This window comes from Mauremys reevesii, linkage group 8, assembly GCF_016161935.1.
Source record: "Mauremys reevesii isolate NIE-2019 linkage group 8, ASM1616193v1, whole genome shotgun sequence".
Classification (NCBI taxonomy): Eukaryota; Metazoa; Chordata; order Testudines; family Geoemydidae; genus Mauremys; species Mauremys reevesii.
In genome coordinates, this window is record NC_052630.1 from 48487340 (window position 1) to 48504652 (window position 17313).

At 46.8% G+C, this 17313-nt stretch overlaps 1 protein-coding gene across 1 annotated transcript; it reads left to right on the top strand.

The window, feature by feature from the left end:
• Window positions 1-5647: 5647 nt before the first annotated feature.
• LOC120371187 (heme-binding protein 2-like) lies at window positions 5648-16881 on the top strand. The gene is made up of 5 exons (XM_039486796.1): window positions 5648-6224; window positions 11947-12031; window positions 12558-12693; window positions 13349-13514; window positions 14193-16881. The coding sequence occupies exons 2-5, from the start codon at window positions 11957-11959 to the stop codon at window positions 14365-14367; spliced, it is 552 nt and encodes a 183-aa protein (XP_039342730.1). The 5' UTR covers window positions 5648-6224; window positions 11947-11956; the 3' UTR covers window positions 14368-16881.
• The last annotated feature ends 432 nt before the right edge of the window (window positions 16882-17313 follow it).

Below are 17313 nucleotides of genomic sequence, written 5' to 3' on the forward strand. Positions count from 1 at the left end.
AGGGGGCTTCCATTCAGTGTGACTGGGTCGTTGCTGATGGAATTGATCCTAAGGATCTTGGTCTTGTCCTTGTGGATGTTGAGGCCAACCTGTGATGACGTGGCTGCCACTACATTGGTCTTCTCTTGCATCTGCTGTTTACTGTGCGAAAGGAGTGCAAGGTCGTCGGCAAAGTCCAGGTCATCAAGCTGGGTCCACAATGACCATTGGATTCCATTCCTACGCTTGTAAGTGGATGTCTTCATAATCCAATCGATGATGAGAAGAAAGAGAAGTGGTGACAACAAGCATCCTTGTCTGACTCCGGTTCGCACCTGGAAGCTGTTTGTGAGCTGCCCTCCGTGGATCACTCTACAGTGTATGCCGTCGTATGAATTCTTGATCAGGTTGACCACCTTTGCTGGGATGCCATAGTGCCGAAGGAGCTTCCAGAGGGTCTCTCGATCCACGCTATCGAATGCTTTCTCATAGTCAACAAAGTTGATGTACAACGAGGAGTTCCACTCCATAGACTGCTCGACTATGATGCGGAGCGTTGCTATCTGGTCCGTGCATGATCTGTTCAGCCGGAAACCTGCCTGTTCATCTCGTAGCTGTGGATCGACGGCATCCTTCATTCTCTCTAAGAGGACTCGGTTGAAGACCTTCCCTGGCACCGACAGGAGTGTGATTCCTCTATAGTTGGCACAGTTGCTGAGGTCTCCTTTCTTGGGGATTTTGATGAGATATCCCTCTTTCCAGTCAGCCGGAATCACTTCTTCCCATATCTTCTCAAAGAGGGGGTACAGCATTTCCACTGAAGCATCCAGGTCTGCTTTCAGGGCCTCTGCTGGGATATCGTCAGGTCCAGCCGCCTTCCTGTTCTTCATCATGGTGATGGCTTTTCTGATCTCGTCTCTGGTTGGTTTATCGCAATTGATTGGGAGGTCCTCGTTGGCTGGGTCGATGTCTGGTGGATTTGGTGGTGCTGGTCTGTTCAGGAGTTCCTCAAAGTGCTCCGCCCATCTGTTCATCTGTAGTTCTATTCCTGTTATAGACTTTCCCTGTTTGTCTTTAACGGGACGTTCTGGCTTGCTGAACTTTCCAGACAGTCGCTTGGTAGTATCGTACAGCTGTTTCATGTTACCGCTGTATGCTGCCTGCTCTGCTTCTGCTGCCAGTCCATCCACATAATCTCTCTTGTCCTTCCTAATATTCCTCTTCACTGCTCTGTGGGCTTCAGCATACTCTTTTTGAGCTTTGGCCTTTGCTGCTCTAGTCCTGCTGTTGTTGACTGCTGCCTTCTTCTTCTTTCTGTCTTCTATCTTTGTCAAGGACTCTGCTGTGATCCATTCTTTCTGCTGGTGTTTCTTAATTCCAAGCACTTCCTGGCATGCTGACCTAAGTGTGTCTCTCACTTTCTGCCATCTGTTGAGTACACTGTCTTCCTCTTCCTCAGACCAATCCTGTAGTACTGAAAACTTATTCTTCAGCGTCAATCCAAAATCTTCCTTGGTCTTATGGTCCTTCAGAAGGTTGACGTTGTACTTCGCTCTTCTGTCTGACGCATCTATCCAGTTCTTCTTCAGCTGCAGCTTCAATCTGGCCACCACTAAGTGATGGTCGGACGCCACGTCTGCTCCTCTTCTAACTCTAACGTCCTGCAAGGATCTTCTGAACTTCTTGCTAATGCAGACATGGTCGATCTGGTTTTCTGTCATGCCTGCTGGCGATACCCAGGTACCCTTGTGGATCCGCTTGTGAGGAAAGATGCTGCCTCCTATGACCAGGTTGTTAAGTGCACACAGATCCACAAATCTCTCTCCATTCTCACTCATCTCTCCCAGAGCGTGGGTCCCCATGACTTGTTCGTATCCTGTGTTATCAGGTCCAATTTTGGCATTAAAGTCTCCCATAAGGATGGTAATGTCTTTGTCTGGGAGAGTCTCTAATATTTTCTGGAGTCTGTTGTAAAAGTAGTCTTTGTCCTCTTCTTCACTGTCATTGGTTGGAGCGTAGCACTGAACAACATTCATCTTAATCCTCTTCATTTTAGTTCTGAAGGATGCTGTGATGATCCTGGGACCATGTGCCTCCCAACCAATCAGTGCTCTCTGTGCCTGTTTGGACATCATGAAGCCTACTCCCTGTGTGTGGGGTGCGTCGCTCTCTTCATGTCCTGAATACAGCAACAGCTCTCCTGTCAACAGTCGTCTCTGTCCAGCTTGCGTCCATCTTGTCTCGCTAATGCCTAGTAGGGTCAGGTTGTTGCTCCTCATCTCTGCTGCAACCTGCGCCGTCTTTCCTGACTCGTACATGGTCCTCACATTCCATGTGCCGATGGTAATCCTCCTGGTTGTAAGAAGGGTGATCGGCTTAGTGGCTTCCTCGCGGCTTTCACCACCCAGCGTCATGCATCTTCAAGTTGAAGACCCTTCTTTTTCTAGGCTAAAAGTCTCTGTTAACTCTATTGTTGGCGTTTCTGTAGCAAGCTGATTTTTACAGGGTGGAGTTGCTAGCCCCACGCCCAACCCTCCTCCTTTACCCTGACTTGGGACAGGCAGATGGCCCCAAAGGACCTCTCTGGTGGAGTTTTTGCAAGTTTTACATAGCAATAAAGTCTCTTTCTGAGAACAGATGCAATCAATGGCTTACAAGTTTTACACAGACAGTAGCTTGTAAATTAACAATAAATCCAGGAGATATTTTACTTGGTAATGCTATGAGATTTAAATTATGGGGGAGCAATTGTGGGGAATCACTTTCATTTCTAATTTAAACCTTCTTTAATATCCCTACACCTGCCTTACCCTACACAGGCACAGCCCACTGGCACTGGAGATGAGGCAGGCAAGGAGGCTGAAGGTGCTGTAGGCTAGGAGAAGCACATTGTGCAGCAGCAGCTTCCCCTCTCTGCAAGCACCAGGGGCGGGGGGCTCAACCCTCAGCCCACCCACTCCCCCCCTTCCCCCAAACTCCCATCCTTGACCTGCCTCTTCTCCCCTCCTCCCCCTTTACTTCCCACATTCCTCCCCTCTCCCTCCCCTCCCTTCTAAACACTGCAAGCCAACTGATTGCCTGGGAAGGAGGCAGGGGGAAGGCGCGCCAAGTCCTCGCTCCTCCCCCTCCCTCCTGCCCAGGGCAATCAGCTGGCTTGCGGCATTCGGGAGGCTGGGGAGGGAGGGGGAGGCTGCGCACCGAGTACTCGCTCCTCCCCCCTCCCTCCTGCCCCCAAAATGCCACAAGCCAGATGATTCTTGCGGGCAGAAGGTGGGGGAGGAAGGGGAAAGTGCTGATCCATGGGGTCTGCTGGTGGGCAGGAGGCACTGTGGGGAGGGCAGGAGGGGCATAGGGAGGCTGTTAGCTGTGGAGAAAGCAGGCAGCCAAACAACGTAAGAGTGGAGCATTGCACAACTTTAAATGAGCATGTTCCCTAATTGATCAGCAACGGAACAACGTTAACTGGGACCACTTAAAGTGAGGAGTTAATGTACTACTTACAGCTGCCAGTTCTGGTGCTCTGAGCGGCATGGTAAGGAGGCGGAGTGCGGGAGGGTCGGATAAGGAGCAGGGAGTCCGGGGGGGGGGCAGTCAGGGCACAGGGAGAAGGGGGCAGTTGGAAGGGGTGGAGGTTCTGGGAGGGGGTGTCAGGGGACGGGAAACGGGGGGTTGGATAGGCGTGGGAGTCCCAGGGAGCCTGTTAAGGGGTGGGGGTGTGGATAAGGGTCAGAGCAGTCAGGGGACAGGGCAGGGTTAGGGTTAATGTACTGAATTGCTTCCTGTAGGAATGTGCTACTTAGGGTGTACTACTTACGGCTGCTAGTCCTGGTGCTCCGTAACTAGCACATTCCTATGGGGAACAATTTAATACACTACACCTGGCAGCTCTTGCGCCCGGCAGGAGCTTGCAGCCCCAGAGCACTGGCCGCATGACAAGCTGAGGCTGCGGGGGGGGGACCTAGCCTCCCTGGCCAGAAGCCCCAGGGCTAGGCACGACAGGCCAGATGTGACCTGTGAGCTGTAGTTTGCCCACCTCTGCCTTAGAGAGAGGTCAAACTCCCATTATTCCCTAGGGAAGAGTTCCATAAATCTAAAGGTGCTGGCACCATTTCCTAGTCCTCTCAAAATGTGTCCAAAATGAATGCTCTGCTCTGGCTCCTGGTTCAGCAAAGAGAGGCCCCTGATCCAGCATTGGTGAAGAAGCGGCAAACTGGCTTCAGTGGAGGATGTCGCAGTAGTAACTCGGGAGAGGCAGGTGCTGAGACAAGTGGTGCAGAGTGCATGATGCATCTGCCTCCACCATCCTTATGCAACCTAGAAGCTAGTTACAAGGGCTTAGTAGTATTTGTGGAACAGCTTTCAGTACTGATGCTGCTTTTATCCGCCTCGAAAGGCCGACAGCCCTCTGTTCTCTATTTCCAAGTGCTCCATTTAACCACAGAACAGGCAAAGTGTGTGTAGCAGCTAGAGCATTCCCCAAATGCCCTGCCAATGTGCTTCAGACTAGATCTGGAGGTCCGTCCCTAAAGCTGAGAAGGGAGTTCATTCTCCAGGACCAGTCAGTCATTAGCTTCTGTACTGATGATGCCAGCCAGAGAGAACACTTGTGATGAGGAATGTGTGGTTGGGTGGGAGTTTAGGCTCCGAATGCTTGCCCTTTAGGAACCTGGCTGTTGGCCATCCGTTGTTTTTTTTCAAAGCCACGTTTATCCCTAATTATTTTTCCTTTTCCTGCTCTCCATCTCAGTCCCTATCCGCATCACACAACGAGGTCCAAATTCTTTGCTGATGTGATGTCATTGAAATAATGGCATTATACGTAGAGAGAATTTGGCCCCAAGTTTCAGTCCTTAGCACGTTTTAATAGGCTTATTAATAAACCTTCATAATCAGGAGTTTATAAAAAAGAAACCCTGTCCCAGGGTTGTCATAGTAGGGAGAACTGTGCCATCTCAATCTGATGTTTCACTCCTTCCAATGTGGGAATTTATCCCTGAATTTCACAGTAGAATTCTCAACAGGCAACAGACACTTTTGCCAGAGCTTCCAAAGGTGGCTGGAAAACAGTAGAGATGGGCCCAAGCTGCAAAAATCAGATCCAGGTTTGGATTTCAACACCACAAAACTCAGGCATGTTCAGCTCTAGGGGTTTTGTTTAGACCACTACAAAGATAGGCGTTATTTGCAAAATTCAGATCAAACCTGGGATATGAATCATCCCTGGAGTATTTGGCTCTGGGTGTATCTTGAGACAGATTTTGTTACATAAGGCTCTGGTTTAGATGTATGTGTAGAACAGCTTCAATGGGATCCCATAACAGCTTTATGGTAACCCCTTACACAAGCCAGCTGAGGGCTAAGAGAGTCGATTAGTTTAAAAGTCTAGTTTAAAAATATACATCATGGGGGGGGAATTACTTACAAATTTCAACTGCAATTTATAACTTTGCTAAATACTGAAAATCATAGACTGAAACACTGGAATTATGGTTTATTACAACGATCTATAACCCTCTTAAACCGTCCCTCCCCCACCCCTAATTTCCCCCCTGATTATGGAGGTTTATTAATAAGCCACTTCACCTTGAATGGTCCTTTGAAATATTTGTTAACTACTTTTGCTAAATAATTCTTCCACCTCCTCTTTAGCTGTGACATTACATTTCCCAGACCTGAAGAAGAACTCTGTGTAAGCTCAAAAGCTCGTCTCTGTCACCAACAGAAGTAGATCCAATAAAAGAACTTACTTCTCCCATTTGTCTCTCTAAATTCAGCTGACACATCCATGAAATATGGACAAGAACTGTTTGAAAATGCACTGCGGTATACACAGGAGTCTATCTTACTATCGTGCTTAGTCAAATCCGTTACAGAGAGAAGTTATTTGTGTCTTTGTCAGAGAGAACATAGAGCCAAATTCACATAAATGGGCACAGCCAAGTCAATGGAAGTTACACAAGGGCTGGATTTGACCTATGGCCTTGAAACTAATGAGCCAGGTCCCATACCAGGCATGCTGCAGGTTATTTGGGGTGGGTGTTGGAGACAACCAATGAGAGCAAGACTAGAATGTTATGTTTTTCATAATAGCGGTTCCCACCAGTAGGATTGGGGTGGAGTTTGCCAATAAAGCACAGAAATAAATGCTGAAACACAGCATTGGGAGAGTGCACACAGCTTGGAGAAAGGAACGGGAACGTAACAGCTAGAGGGGGAGAAGGACAATAGGGCGTAGACTTCAAAATGTAAGTGTCTTGTCCAATTTTTCATCCACTTTCTAACAGCGGGTGCCTGTTGAATGGCATGGCCAGGCTGCTCTCCCTCCCCACTGTTGCTGTAAGAAACCCTCTGAGACAGTCCCCAGTGTTTTTCTTCTCTCCCTGACCCCACTGTGTGTGCTGTGAGAGAACAGTCAGCCCATGTGAGATAGCACCAGCGGGATGGAGTATGTAAATGGGGCAGACTTGCCTTAAAGCTGGAGAAGAAGTGGAATCCTCAAGAGAAGAAAAAAGTTTCTAATCTCCGGTCTAATGGGCAAAGCGAAAGTCATATAAATCAGTTACAGAGGGAAACCCCGATAAAGTTTACTGTAGATCTAACTGTAAAGCTGCAACTAACTATAAATGCTGGTGCCATTGTTCCCGTTTGGAGAACTGTCTGTAAATGCCAGGGCTATTGTTGCATGTGGGAACATACACTGGGCTACAGGACAAAAGAATATCATTATGCTTAGTCATGCTCTGTTCTTTGCATTTCATAAGCAATGTTTACTGTAACTAGCACACAAAGGTTCCGCTTATAATCAGGAATTAACAGCATTGGCCAGAATGTTAGACATGTGATGAGTTTTGGGGGCGGGAGGGATGGTGAAGTCAGTGCTAGGGAGAGAGACACTTTCTACTCCAGTGTCCAAGAGAAGTGTCAGCATGCGAGATAATTTCCTTAAGTAATCAGAAATGACTATCTGCTTTTCATGCAAAGAGAAAAGCAGTGCTGAAACCTAGAGAAAGGGAAGAGATGGCAGAGATACAGCGTCACTGCCATCAAATCAGGAATAGACAAGGGTTAAACTCCCAAATACACTGTCAAGTCTGACCCTGAGCTGATAATATCTGCTTCTGACATATATCTTTGGAATCTGTCACTCTTTTCTTATGCCTTGGTAACCTGTGTATCATTTATTGTGCCATAGGAATGTGTGTGTGTTACAGTTGGATCTTCTTGAATGGCCCCTTTAATAAGCAGCCTGCCTGCAGAACTGAGATGATCCCACTGCATCTGTTTGTTGCCAGAGCATAGATATCATGCCTGGCGTTCCCTGCAGCTAAGTCACAGGAGTTTACAGATGCATCTTGAAGTTTACTGTCATCAGTGTCTTGCAGTGTGGCTCTCTGATGACTGCTTAAAGCAGCTGCTCTTAATTTAGTAGAAGCTTTTAAATGCTTGAGTGCTCTATACACTGCTTATTCGAAGGGTAATATGTGAAATCAATATGAATAATTTACTTTTCTACAGCATCTTTCACCCTGAAGGATCCCAGAGGGCTTTACAAACTAATATACAAATTATGTGGACTCAGCCACCTCTGAGGTGGGACATAGCAGCTGATTATCAGCACACAGCAATGCTACAGAACAGTTTAGGACAGGAAGTATAAATAAATGCCATCTCTGTTTAAAGCTAGAGGAGAAATTTAGGGATGGAAAATTAATGAAGAGAGAAATTGACTAGGTCAAAGGGGTTATAGTTTCAATTCTTGCAAAAGTGCCCATGATCTTTGAGACAATAAACTGGTTTTATTTATATTTGCAAAGTGCCATGTAAAAGATTGTAATATACTATGTAAAATACTATAAGGCATGATATAAAAGATTTCTAATAAATAACCACTTATGGGTTCTTTACTGACTAGGAATGATCCAGGTCCTCAGTACTTTGTCTCATCTGAAATATACGACCATCAATCAGCAGCACAATGTACAATAGAACCTCAGAGTTACGAACACCTCAGGAATGGCGGTTGTTTGTAACCCTGAACAAAGCTTTAACCATCTTAATTTAAATGAAACAAGCACAGAAAGTTTCCTTACCTTGTAAAATCTTCTTTTTTTTAATTTTCCCTTTAGTTTGTTTAGTAGCTTATGTTTAACACAGTACTGTATCATATTTTGCCCCCCCCCTTTTTTTGTGTGTGCTGCTGCCTGATTGAATACACTTCTGGTTCCAAATGAGTTGTGTGGTTGACCAGTCGGTTCGTAACTCTGGTGTTCATGACTCTCAGGTTCTACTGTATTGGTTTGAGCCTCTGAGAATCAAGTTGATTGCCTAATTGGCACATTATTTGTCTTAGTCTCCACTAATGTGTTCTTTTTTGGGGAATTTACTCTATCAGAGGGCAGAGCTCTGTAGAATATGGTGTAGTGTGGTATTGCCAGTGCAAAGCATTCAAATTATGAGCAAGCCCCTTAAAAATGATGAGATATTTTTTTAAAAGAGTTGTTTTGCTTTGTTCCCAAAAGCTCATGTTTCAGGGCTTCAGATGGCCACCAGCAGGGGTCAGGATGGGGTTCCACTACCTCCACCCCAAAGTATTCTGGGTTTTTGTTTTGGTCTTCCTCTGAAGCATCAGAGATTGCCCTGCCTGAAGACGGGACACTGGATGGGGAGGCCAGGGCTCTGAGGTAGCACTGAGCATTCTCTCTCCAGTGCTTGGCTGGCTAGTTCTTGCTCACATGCTCAGGGTATAGGCATATGTGGGGTGGGGAAGACATTTTCCCTCAGGTCAGATTGGCAGTGATCCAGGCAGGGAGGGTGGAGAGTTTTTTCTTACACTGCAGAGTGTGGGTGTGGGTCACTTTCCAGGATTATCTGGGTGTAGCTCACTTAATCATTTCTCTGCCATTGCCAGGGCCTTGGACACTGGTGCATCTGGGTCCCTCCTGTTCTCCACCCGGGGCACAACATTCTAGTCTCTTGTAGGCTGTAATACTTTGGTCTAATTTCAGTTGTTGGGTTTGGTGTGTGTGTGCTGAGTGATGGTGGTGGCCTGTGATGTACAGGAGGTCAGACTACATGATCTGATGGTCCCTTCTGGCCTTCAACTCTGACTTTTTCTGGTTTTTGAGACTGAGTTAATGTTTTCAAGCTTTTCTCTGCCTCCATGAGGCCTAGAAACTCCTTTTAAAATATTATTGAGATTCTCACATGACTCCAGGAGACGGAGCTTTAAGAAAAACACAAGAGTTTGCAACACTATAGTGTGGACTTAACACCTCTTGATTTCTTGTGATCTAGAACATAAACCTCACTCCCAGGAGGAGGTGGTCTAATGTTTTGTCTCCAGACCTTGCCTGCAATGAGAGGTTGAAAAGGCAGAGGTTTCTTCTTGACAGGCATCATCTTTTTAATATTACAAATTAGATGGGAGGAAAATACCTTACTTTTAATGAACCAGTATGATGATGGAATGTGGGAGCTGTCCCCTTTGGGCTTTCAAAGTGAATGGACATCTGGAACACTTGCCCAAAGAAGGGCTGGTTTGGGAGGGGCTAATAGGAAAAGAGAATTTTAATGGGTGTGGCTCACACATGGGCAGGTTTTGATAGCTGGCAGGAATGTGGAGAGAGGTCTAGAAGGCTGCATGTTCCTTCCTTATATTTCCCAAGCCGAGAGAGCATTTGCCAGCAAGCAGTAGCTGAACTGATATGGTACACTGATGGCCTTGTCTTGCAGGCTAAGTTTGGTGGGCCGCAGCAGCTGATGGCCGATCTGGTCAGGCCAGAAGCAGTGTGCATTGGTGTGGTTATTAATCCAGATAAAACTAAATCCCTGGCCATTACCATCGAGCAGCCTCCAGCTCCAGAGTACAACCTTTAACCTATCCAGACCAGACATCAAGCAGGTGGCAACTGTCAAATATTTGGGTAACATTATCAACAGTGTTGGGAATGACTGAAAGATGTGGCAGCTGCTGCCATGTTTCATGCTCTTCAGCAGCCTCCCTAGGGATGTCTTGATGTCACACTTCCTATGAAGGTGCCATTTTATAGAACCACGCTTACACCAACTCTACTGTACAGAAGTGAAGCATGGGCACTGAGGAAGGCTGAAGAACTCCAGAATGATGGTTTTGATTTTTGATGGTTCCCATCAACTGCTTCATATCAAGTGGCAGGACAAGATCAGAAATTAGGATATTCTAAGCTGAATGCAGCAACTGCCTCCACCACCATAGATTTGGTTTTGGATCTTTCTTGGTACAGAGGTATTATTAGAATGGTAGATCAATTCATTCCAAAGCATGTTTACTGAGGAATGATGCAACACAGCAGGTGATCACAGGTGCCCAAAACTTTGGTGGCACAATAAGGTTGCCAGTGATGCACATACACTAACTATACAGCTAGACCGCCTTAAGTACCTTGCCAGAGATCAATTCGGGTGGTGCTCAGTTTGCAAGGGGGCCACATCCCCTGGGGATTTGCCATGATGATGATGAGTAACTGAGTTGCTTGGAGATTTGCCACTTGCCAGACTTTCTGGCTCCATGTGGGTCTTATTCAATATGTGGCTTTTCTGAGGGCAGCCACCTTAGTTTCACCAAAGAGGAAAGTAATGTGCATGGGGTAGTCCCTAAGGCACCAATGCAGCTACCCAGCCTGATGTCAGAGTCGCAGGTTCCTTCTGTGTGACCCACTCCATTCACCTTCAAGCATCCTTTCTTCCGGCGGGTACACCTGCTGCTCGAGAGCTCCGCTCAACCCATCCCCTCCCCCCTGTGTGGGACCCTCATCACCCCAGGACTTCGGCAGACTCCGCCCTCCGAACCTGCAGTCCTCCTCCATACAGCAGCTTGGTACCTGGAGTTGACCCACCACGCAGAGAGGGCTGCTCGGCGCAGTTCAGCAGGTCCTCCTGGAAAAGCCAAGCCTTCCACGCTCCATCCCCCAACCAGATTCTTTCTCTAAAAAGGCTTGACGCGCCATATACCGCGATGGCGCGCGTCCGACCCAACCTGGGGATTTGAACTCGTCCTGGCCAAACTGATGGGCGCCATCACCGGCGAGCGAGGAGTCGAGCGAAGGCGCTAACGGTGGGCCACCTTACACCGCCTTCCATGCAGACAAGGAGCTGCCCAATAATTCCTTCTGGGCTGAAAGGATTTCAAAGACTCAGACAAAACACAGTGGGGTAACCCAACAGGCTAGCTGCAAAAACCTGGGACATTCCCAGGTTTCAGGGAAAGTCATCCTTTTTGTGGCCTAAATGGACAGCACACATCAGGCGAGGGAGAAAAGGTGGAGGAGTTGCACTGTACAGTAACTCCTCATTTACTGTCCTCCTGCTTCACGTTGTTTCGAAGTTACGTTGCTGCTCCATTAGGGGACATACTCATTTAAAGTTGTGGAATGCTCCCTTATAACATTGTTTGGCTGACTTTACAAGCAAGCATTGCACAAGTTCCTCAACTACCTAAAGGGGGGTTCCAAAGAGGATGGAGCAAGGCTGTTCTCAGTGATGGCAGATGACAGAACAAGGAACAATGGTCTCAAGTTGCAGTGGGGGAGGTCTAGATTGGATATTAGGAAAAACTACTTCACTAGGAGGGTGGTGAAGCACTGCAGTGGGTTACCAAAGTAGGTGCTGGAATCTCCATCCTTAAAGGTTTTTAAGGCCCAGCTTGACAAAGCCCTGGCTGTGATGATGGGGTTGGTCCTGCTTTGAGCAGGGGATTGGACTAGATGGCCTCCTGAGGTCTCTTCCAACTTCAATCTTCTATGATTCTATGATCTGTCTGTTCCTCCTCCACTCTTGGTGGAAGTGCTCACTCTAGTGGCATTACTAAAAGGCTAGAGATTTTGTGCAGGCCTGAGAAAACCAACTCTAGAAGTCTGAGTTTAGGCAAGAAATCTTGATCCCTTGCACTGTGGGATACTCAGTGCCAATGAACTGTTTTCTGCCTTTCAGCTCAAGAGAGATGATCAAGTCCTTCAAACAGACATTTTTGTCGCTGGAGCTGCAGTCACCCAGGTGGAATTCAGCAGAGATCGCGGTAAATGCTAGTTGCTGGGGAGATCTCTATATCAGAAGCTGAGGGGTATTGTTCATGATGGGTAGATCCTTGCAGAAATGAACTAATTAGTGCTGTCAGCAAAGAAGCCATACAAGAAGGAAGCTGCCCTGAACATCTGGAGCTATAGAACAGTGGCCAAATGTCTTTGGCCTTGCCTATACTAGGAAGGGTTCATGGGTGCAGCTGTCCTGGCAAATCCTCCAGTGTAAACGCAGCTCACATAGGCAAGAGAGTGCTTGGGTGGGGAGGGGGGATTGGGCTGGAGCAAATGCCATGGAGGATGGGAGGGCTGTGATGATTTGGTAACTGTGGGGTGCCTTGTTAGGGGCATGTGACTTTTTGGGGAAAAGGGTGTGGGGGTGTGTGGCTGCTGAGATGGGCCTGTGAGGGGCACACTCCCAGGGAGGTGATTTGGCAGGAAGGTGGGAGCTGATAGGGACATTTCACTGACCTGAAAATAAAAGCCACACATTCACTAAGCCTTATAACCTTATATCTGTTTCAGGTGCAAGATTATGAGCTGCGTCACTACGAGACGGCCAAATGGGCTAGCACAGTAATTAAAGGAGAGACGCAAAAGGAGGCACTGCGCCAGGGCTTCTGGAAACTCTTCTACTACATTCAGGGGAAGAATGAGAAAGGTATGAAGTCACCCAGATTTGAAACAGTCATTGGGAAACCCCTGGATCCAGCCCTCTAATTGTGGGCAGGGCACAAAGGAGACTGAGCTGGGAACAGCAAAGGTTTGGGCAGCTCTAGGGGATGGGAAGTACACTAGAAATGTCAGAGATGCTTTCCTGGTCTGGGTGAGTTAATGCATCAGTATTTTTCTTGTCTGCAAAGGGGTGTCCTTTGGGGCTGTAGGGTGAGCCACCCTACACCTGGTGGGGGAGGAATGGGAACTTCAGAATGGGGGAGAAGCGAAGGAAGAGACAAGGAGTCTCTGTCCCTCCAGGGGTGTGTGGGATGGGAGGTGGGGAGGATCAGCGGCTGCATGGAGGAAATGGAGATGCTTACCAGGGGAGCATTCACAGGCAGTAAGAAGAAGCACTGATGGGTGAGAGCATCATGATGGGTACTCACATACCATGGAGATGGGCAGCAGTATGAATCCCTGAGTCAAACCTGGTGAAAGGGCTTGTGGCAGAAATAGGTGGTGCTGCAGGAACACTGCTGCCTCTGCCCCAAGTATTGAAGACCCTCTTCGACATTGCTGCAGGTCCCACCGTAGCATTCACTCTCCACCTCTGCTTGTGGCTGGTTTGACCAGGACCTTTCTTATTCTCATTCTTCCAGAGGTGAAGATTGAGATGACTGTGCCAGTTACGTGCCTGGTGAAATCTGGTTGCACAGACTTCAAGATCTCATTCTTTGTGCCATTTGAGCATCAAGACTCCCCGCCACAGCCCACAGATCCAGATGTCTTCATCGAGGAGCGGAAGGGAGAGGCCATCTTTGTCAGGTAGCACCCTCCTGTCTCTTCTTTGAGAGAGGAGATGGATTAAAGCATGCAGAGGGGGCTGCTGCCTGCAGTTTCACCCTTTGCTATTCAATACCATGTCTGGGAAAGTGAAACCCACCAGAGAGCACCGCGTTCCTAACTCCCTTAATCTGTGAAGCTTAAAAGCTTGTCTCTTTCACTAACAGAAGTTGGTCCAATAAACACCTAGCACTGTGTGTCCAGGCAACTCTCTGAAAAGCACCAGCTGGGGCCATTATATATACACACAGATGTGCCTGGTCACACCATCACATGCTGGATGAATCCCTGACAGTAGTTACACGTGGGCCTTAGCTACAGGACATGAAGCCAGATCTCAGACACCTCATAGTTTGAGAGTGTCTGGACCCAGGCTGCTGGTTCAGCCTATTTTAAAGATGAAGCCCCTCCATGAAATTCAGCTTCAGGTCTGGTTTCAGATCTGCCCTCAGTGTGGCGCTGGAGTTCTGGTTTGGGCTACTAGGAGCCAGCTGAACATTTCAGAATTCAGATCCTCCCCCTCTAAAGCTTGGGGTATTGGGATTGGGGGGAGGGAGGGGTTGGTTTGGGCTCATCTCTAACTGCAAGGTTTGTGTTGTTAAAACTCCAACAAAGCCAGTGTTACAAACCAGAGCCCCTGGCTCCATTGTCCTCCCTCAGGTCCTTTGGTGGATTTGCCTCTCCAGAGAAGTATGCTGAGGAAGCCCAGGCACTGGCCAGAATCCTAAAGAATGTGGGTCAGTCATTCCATGAAGACTTCTATTATACTGCTGGCTATGATAGTCCCTTCAAGCTCTTCAATAGGCACAATGAAGTGTGGTATTTCAAGAAGTAATACGGGAGTGTTGGATGAAGACAGACCTTGCTTGTGCCTTTGGCTTCCATGACTTTGTATGTACTGAAGAGAAACTTTATTCATATAGACTTGTGTATGTGCTAGCCAATGTGCAGAGGCCTCCCCATTCCATTTCACCTAGAACTATAGATCAGACACTGGCTTCAAAAACCCATGTCCCAAATTTCTGTGCTCCTTAACATATCTTCAAGTACAAAATGCAGAAGGCTGCCTCTGTTTTGATCAATTTTAGAGTCTGTTCAGACCCGCTGCTCTCTCAGGAGTAGCAGGTGTGTCTCCAAATCCATTGAACATAGAGAACAGCCATGATGTGAAAGTGTACAATTTGTGACTAAGTGATTTAGGAGCTTCTGAAAAAGGTAGAAAAATCCTCTAAATGCTGCTGCTCCAATTGCTATATGTTGTGGGAAGGCAAGGCTATGGTGGTGGACAAAGGCTAGTGCCTTGTCAATAAGGTGTGATGCCACTTTCATCCAAGTGTAGTCACTGTTATGGATGCCTGTTTCTACCAAGGCTTGTTTTATCCTGTCCTCAACAGTGGGACACCTATTTTTGGAGCTGTCTGACAGCAGTTGTTAAACCCTGTTATTTTCAGAGCAGTGACCCAGGCAGGTGGATGCATATTGGAGGAAGCTACTGGTGCTAGCATTAAATGTACCAGTTTGTGCCACTTGTTACCTTTCAGCTTGAAGATGAATAACCATATTTGCACTTATTACCATACTTTCAGTGTAAATGAATTACTCGATAAGGAACTACTGAGATTTTACAGGTGCCAAATCTTTCATTTACACACTAGCCTCTTAATGACCTTTTCTCTTTAGTACGGTGTGGACCTTTGAATGTTATAAACTGCTGTACTTTAATAGTAAGGATGGCTTTTGTAGAGCGACTTAACCTGTGCAGTGATATTTAGAAGCAAAAAATAATTAAATGCCTTCTGATCCTGGGCTGTTTTATATGTGAACAGGTGCTGTCAGAAACCACCAGAGGACAGGGGTGCTGGAATAATTTTTATAGTGGGGGTGGTGAGTGTGAGAACCAAACAGTAAACCCCCTATGGAATGGAAACCACTTCAAGTCAGGGGCTGTGAAAGCACCAATGCTTGGCAAAGATCTGTTGAAGATATGCTGCACTTCAGCCAGGGCTTGTTGTAGCACTTCACCCTTACGAACTGTCAATTTGCAGCAGCCAGGTGGCCTTGGCTAGAGACTTGATCAATATTATAGTAGCAGCTGAGTCCCCAGATCAGGGCTCTATTGTGCTAGATATTGTACAGAGGTCTATACCAAGGAGTGCTTCAACCAAGTCAATTTGTCCACATTAAGTATAAACAGTTCAATTTTGCTTTAGGTCACAGACCACTGCTTTTTCCCCCACTGAAGGTGGGATGTGAATAGAGATACCAATTCCTCTGCTAATCACCTCAGGTTCACTGCTATGCCCCTCTATCCCTCTAATAGCAGTGGTAGTGAGGACACCAGCAGCATATACATTTGCCAATTGCAGCACAGGAGTGGAAGCTTGATGTGGAATGTAACTTTTAAAAAAGTACCCAAATAGTACATATACTGCTACTGAAGTGAGTCAAACATATCTGTACTTTACCCCACCCCCCAAAAGCATGCACCTGAAGTTCTTTAGCCACAGCTAGGCTACACTCAAATGAAACAGCACAAAGCCAGCAGCTCACTGCTTTGAGAGCATAAGACCCTCTGTGGCAGATAACTGAACTAGGGCAGGCAGTAAACTCATGTTCAGCTATTCAGAGTCAAGTTAGATGAGAAGGGTATTTCTACTCAGTGCTGCTAGGACTATTTCTTGAGTCTGAGAAACTTTAGGGCAGGAGCTAAGTGTTTAAAGCAGCATAAAGCTTAAGCCTATTTCCTTTTCAGGTTTTTCCTTCTGTACTTCAAGTGTGTACTAAATTGTATGGGAATGTAAATAACCTATCAGTTCCAGACTAGAGTCTACAGCATTAGACCCAGGGGAGTTTTAAGTTCAGGGTACATTCTATTTTAAGGAAAACCCACACTGAGACCTGTTCCACATTAGTGTGTCAAATTTAGCTGTTAGGTGGATTTAAAAATGAATGCATCTACACAACAAACCCTGTTCTGTTGATCTAAAGGACTCTGAAAATTGACTTCTGTACTCCTCACTAGCAAGGGGAGTAGCACTAAAATCAACTTTGCTGGGTTGAATGGTATTGGCCTCCAGGAGCTATCCTATATTGTTCCTTTGTGACTACTCTGGACAGCACTTTGAACGCCAATGCACTAGCCAGGTACACAGGAAAAGCCCCAGGAACTTTTTAATTTCATTTCCTGTTTGGTCACCATGGCAAACTCAGCAGCACAGGTGACCATGCAGTCCCCCCCCCCAGAATCAGAGTGTAGAATATTTCTACACTCCCCCAATCATCTGTCCCTAAAGTTATCAGATTAGAAGGCACAAGCGCACACACCCCACCCCTCCCTAGGACAGGGGTCAGCAACCTTTCAGAAGTACTGTGCCAAGTCTTCATTTATTCACTGATTTAAAGGTTTCACATGCCAGTAATACATTGTAACAGTTTTAAAAGGTCTTTTTCTAGAAGTCTGTAATATATAACTAAACTATTGTTGTATGTAAATAAGGTTTAAGATGTTTAAGCAGCTTCATTTAAAATTGAATTAAAATGCAGAGCCCCCCCATAAAGGTGGCCAGGACCCAGGTATTGTGCGTGCTGCCTTTGGCATGCATGCTATAGGTTGCCTACCCCTGCACTAGGACATGTTTTCCAAGCTCATGCAATCTTCCCGCACTGATAGGGCACAGCTTAATGCATGGAGGCATAAGTGGCAGAGGCCAGGAAAGAATTAAGTGAGCACAAAAGAGTGGAGGTGGGACAATTCTGAGGCTTTGCTTCCCCATTAGCATCT

Bases quoted from the DNA above. Each gene is read 5' to 3' on its own strand.
- LOC120371187 (XM_039486796.1), top strand. From the start codon at position 11,957: ATGATCAAGTCCTTCAAACAGACATTTTTGTCGCTGGAGCTGCAGTCA. The intron at 12,694-13,348 runs GTATGAAGTCAC...TCATTCTTCCAG, and splicing joins TCAGGGGAAGAATGAGAAAG to AGGTGAAGATTGAGATGACT. The intron at 13,515-14,192 runs GTAGCACCCTCC...GTCCTCCCTCAG, and splicing joins GGAGAGGCCATCTTTGTCAG to GTCCTTTGGTGGATTTGCCT.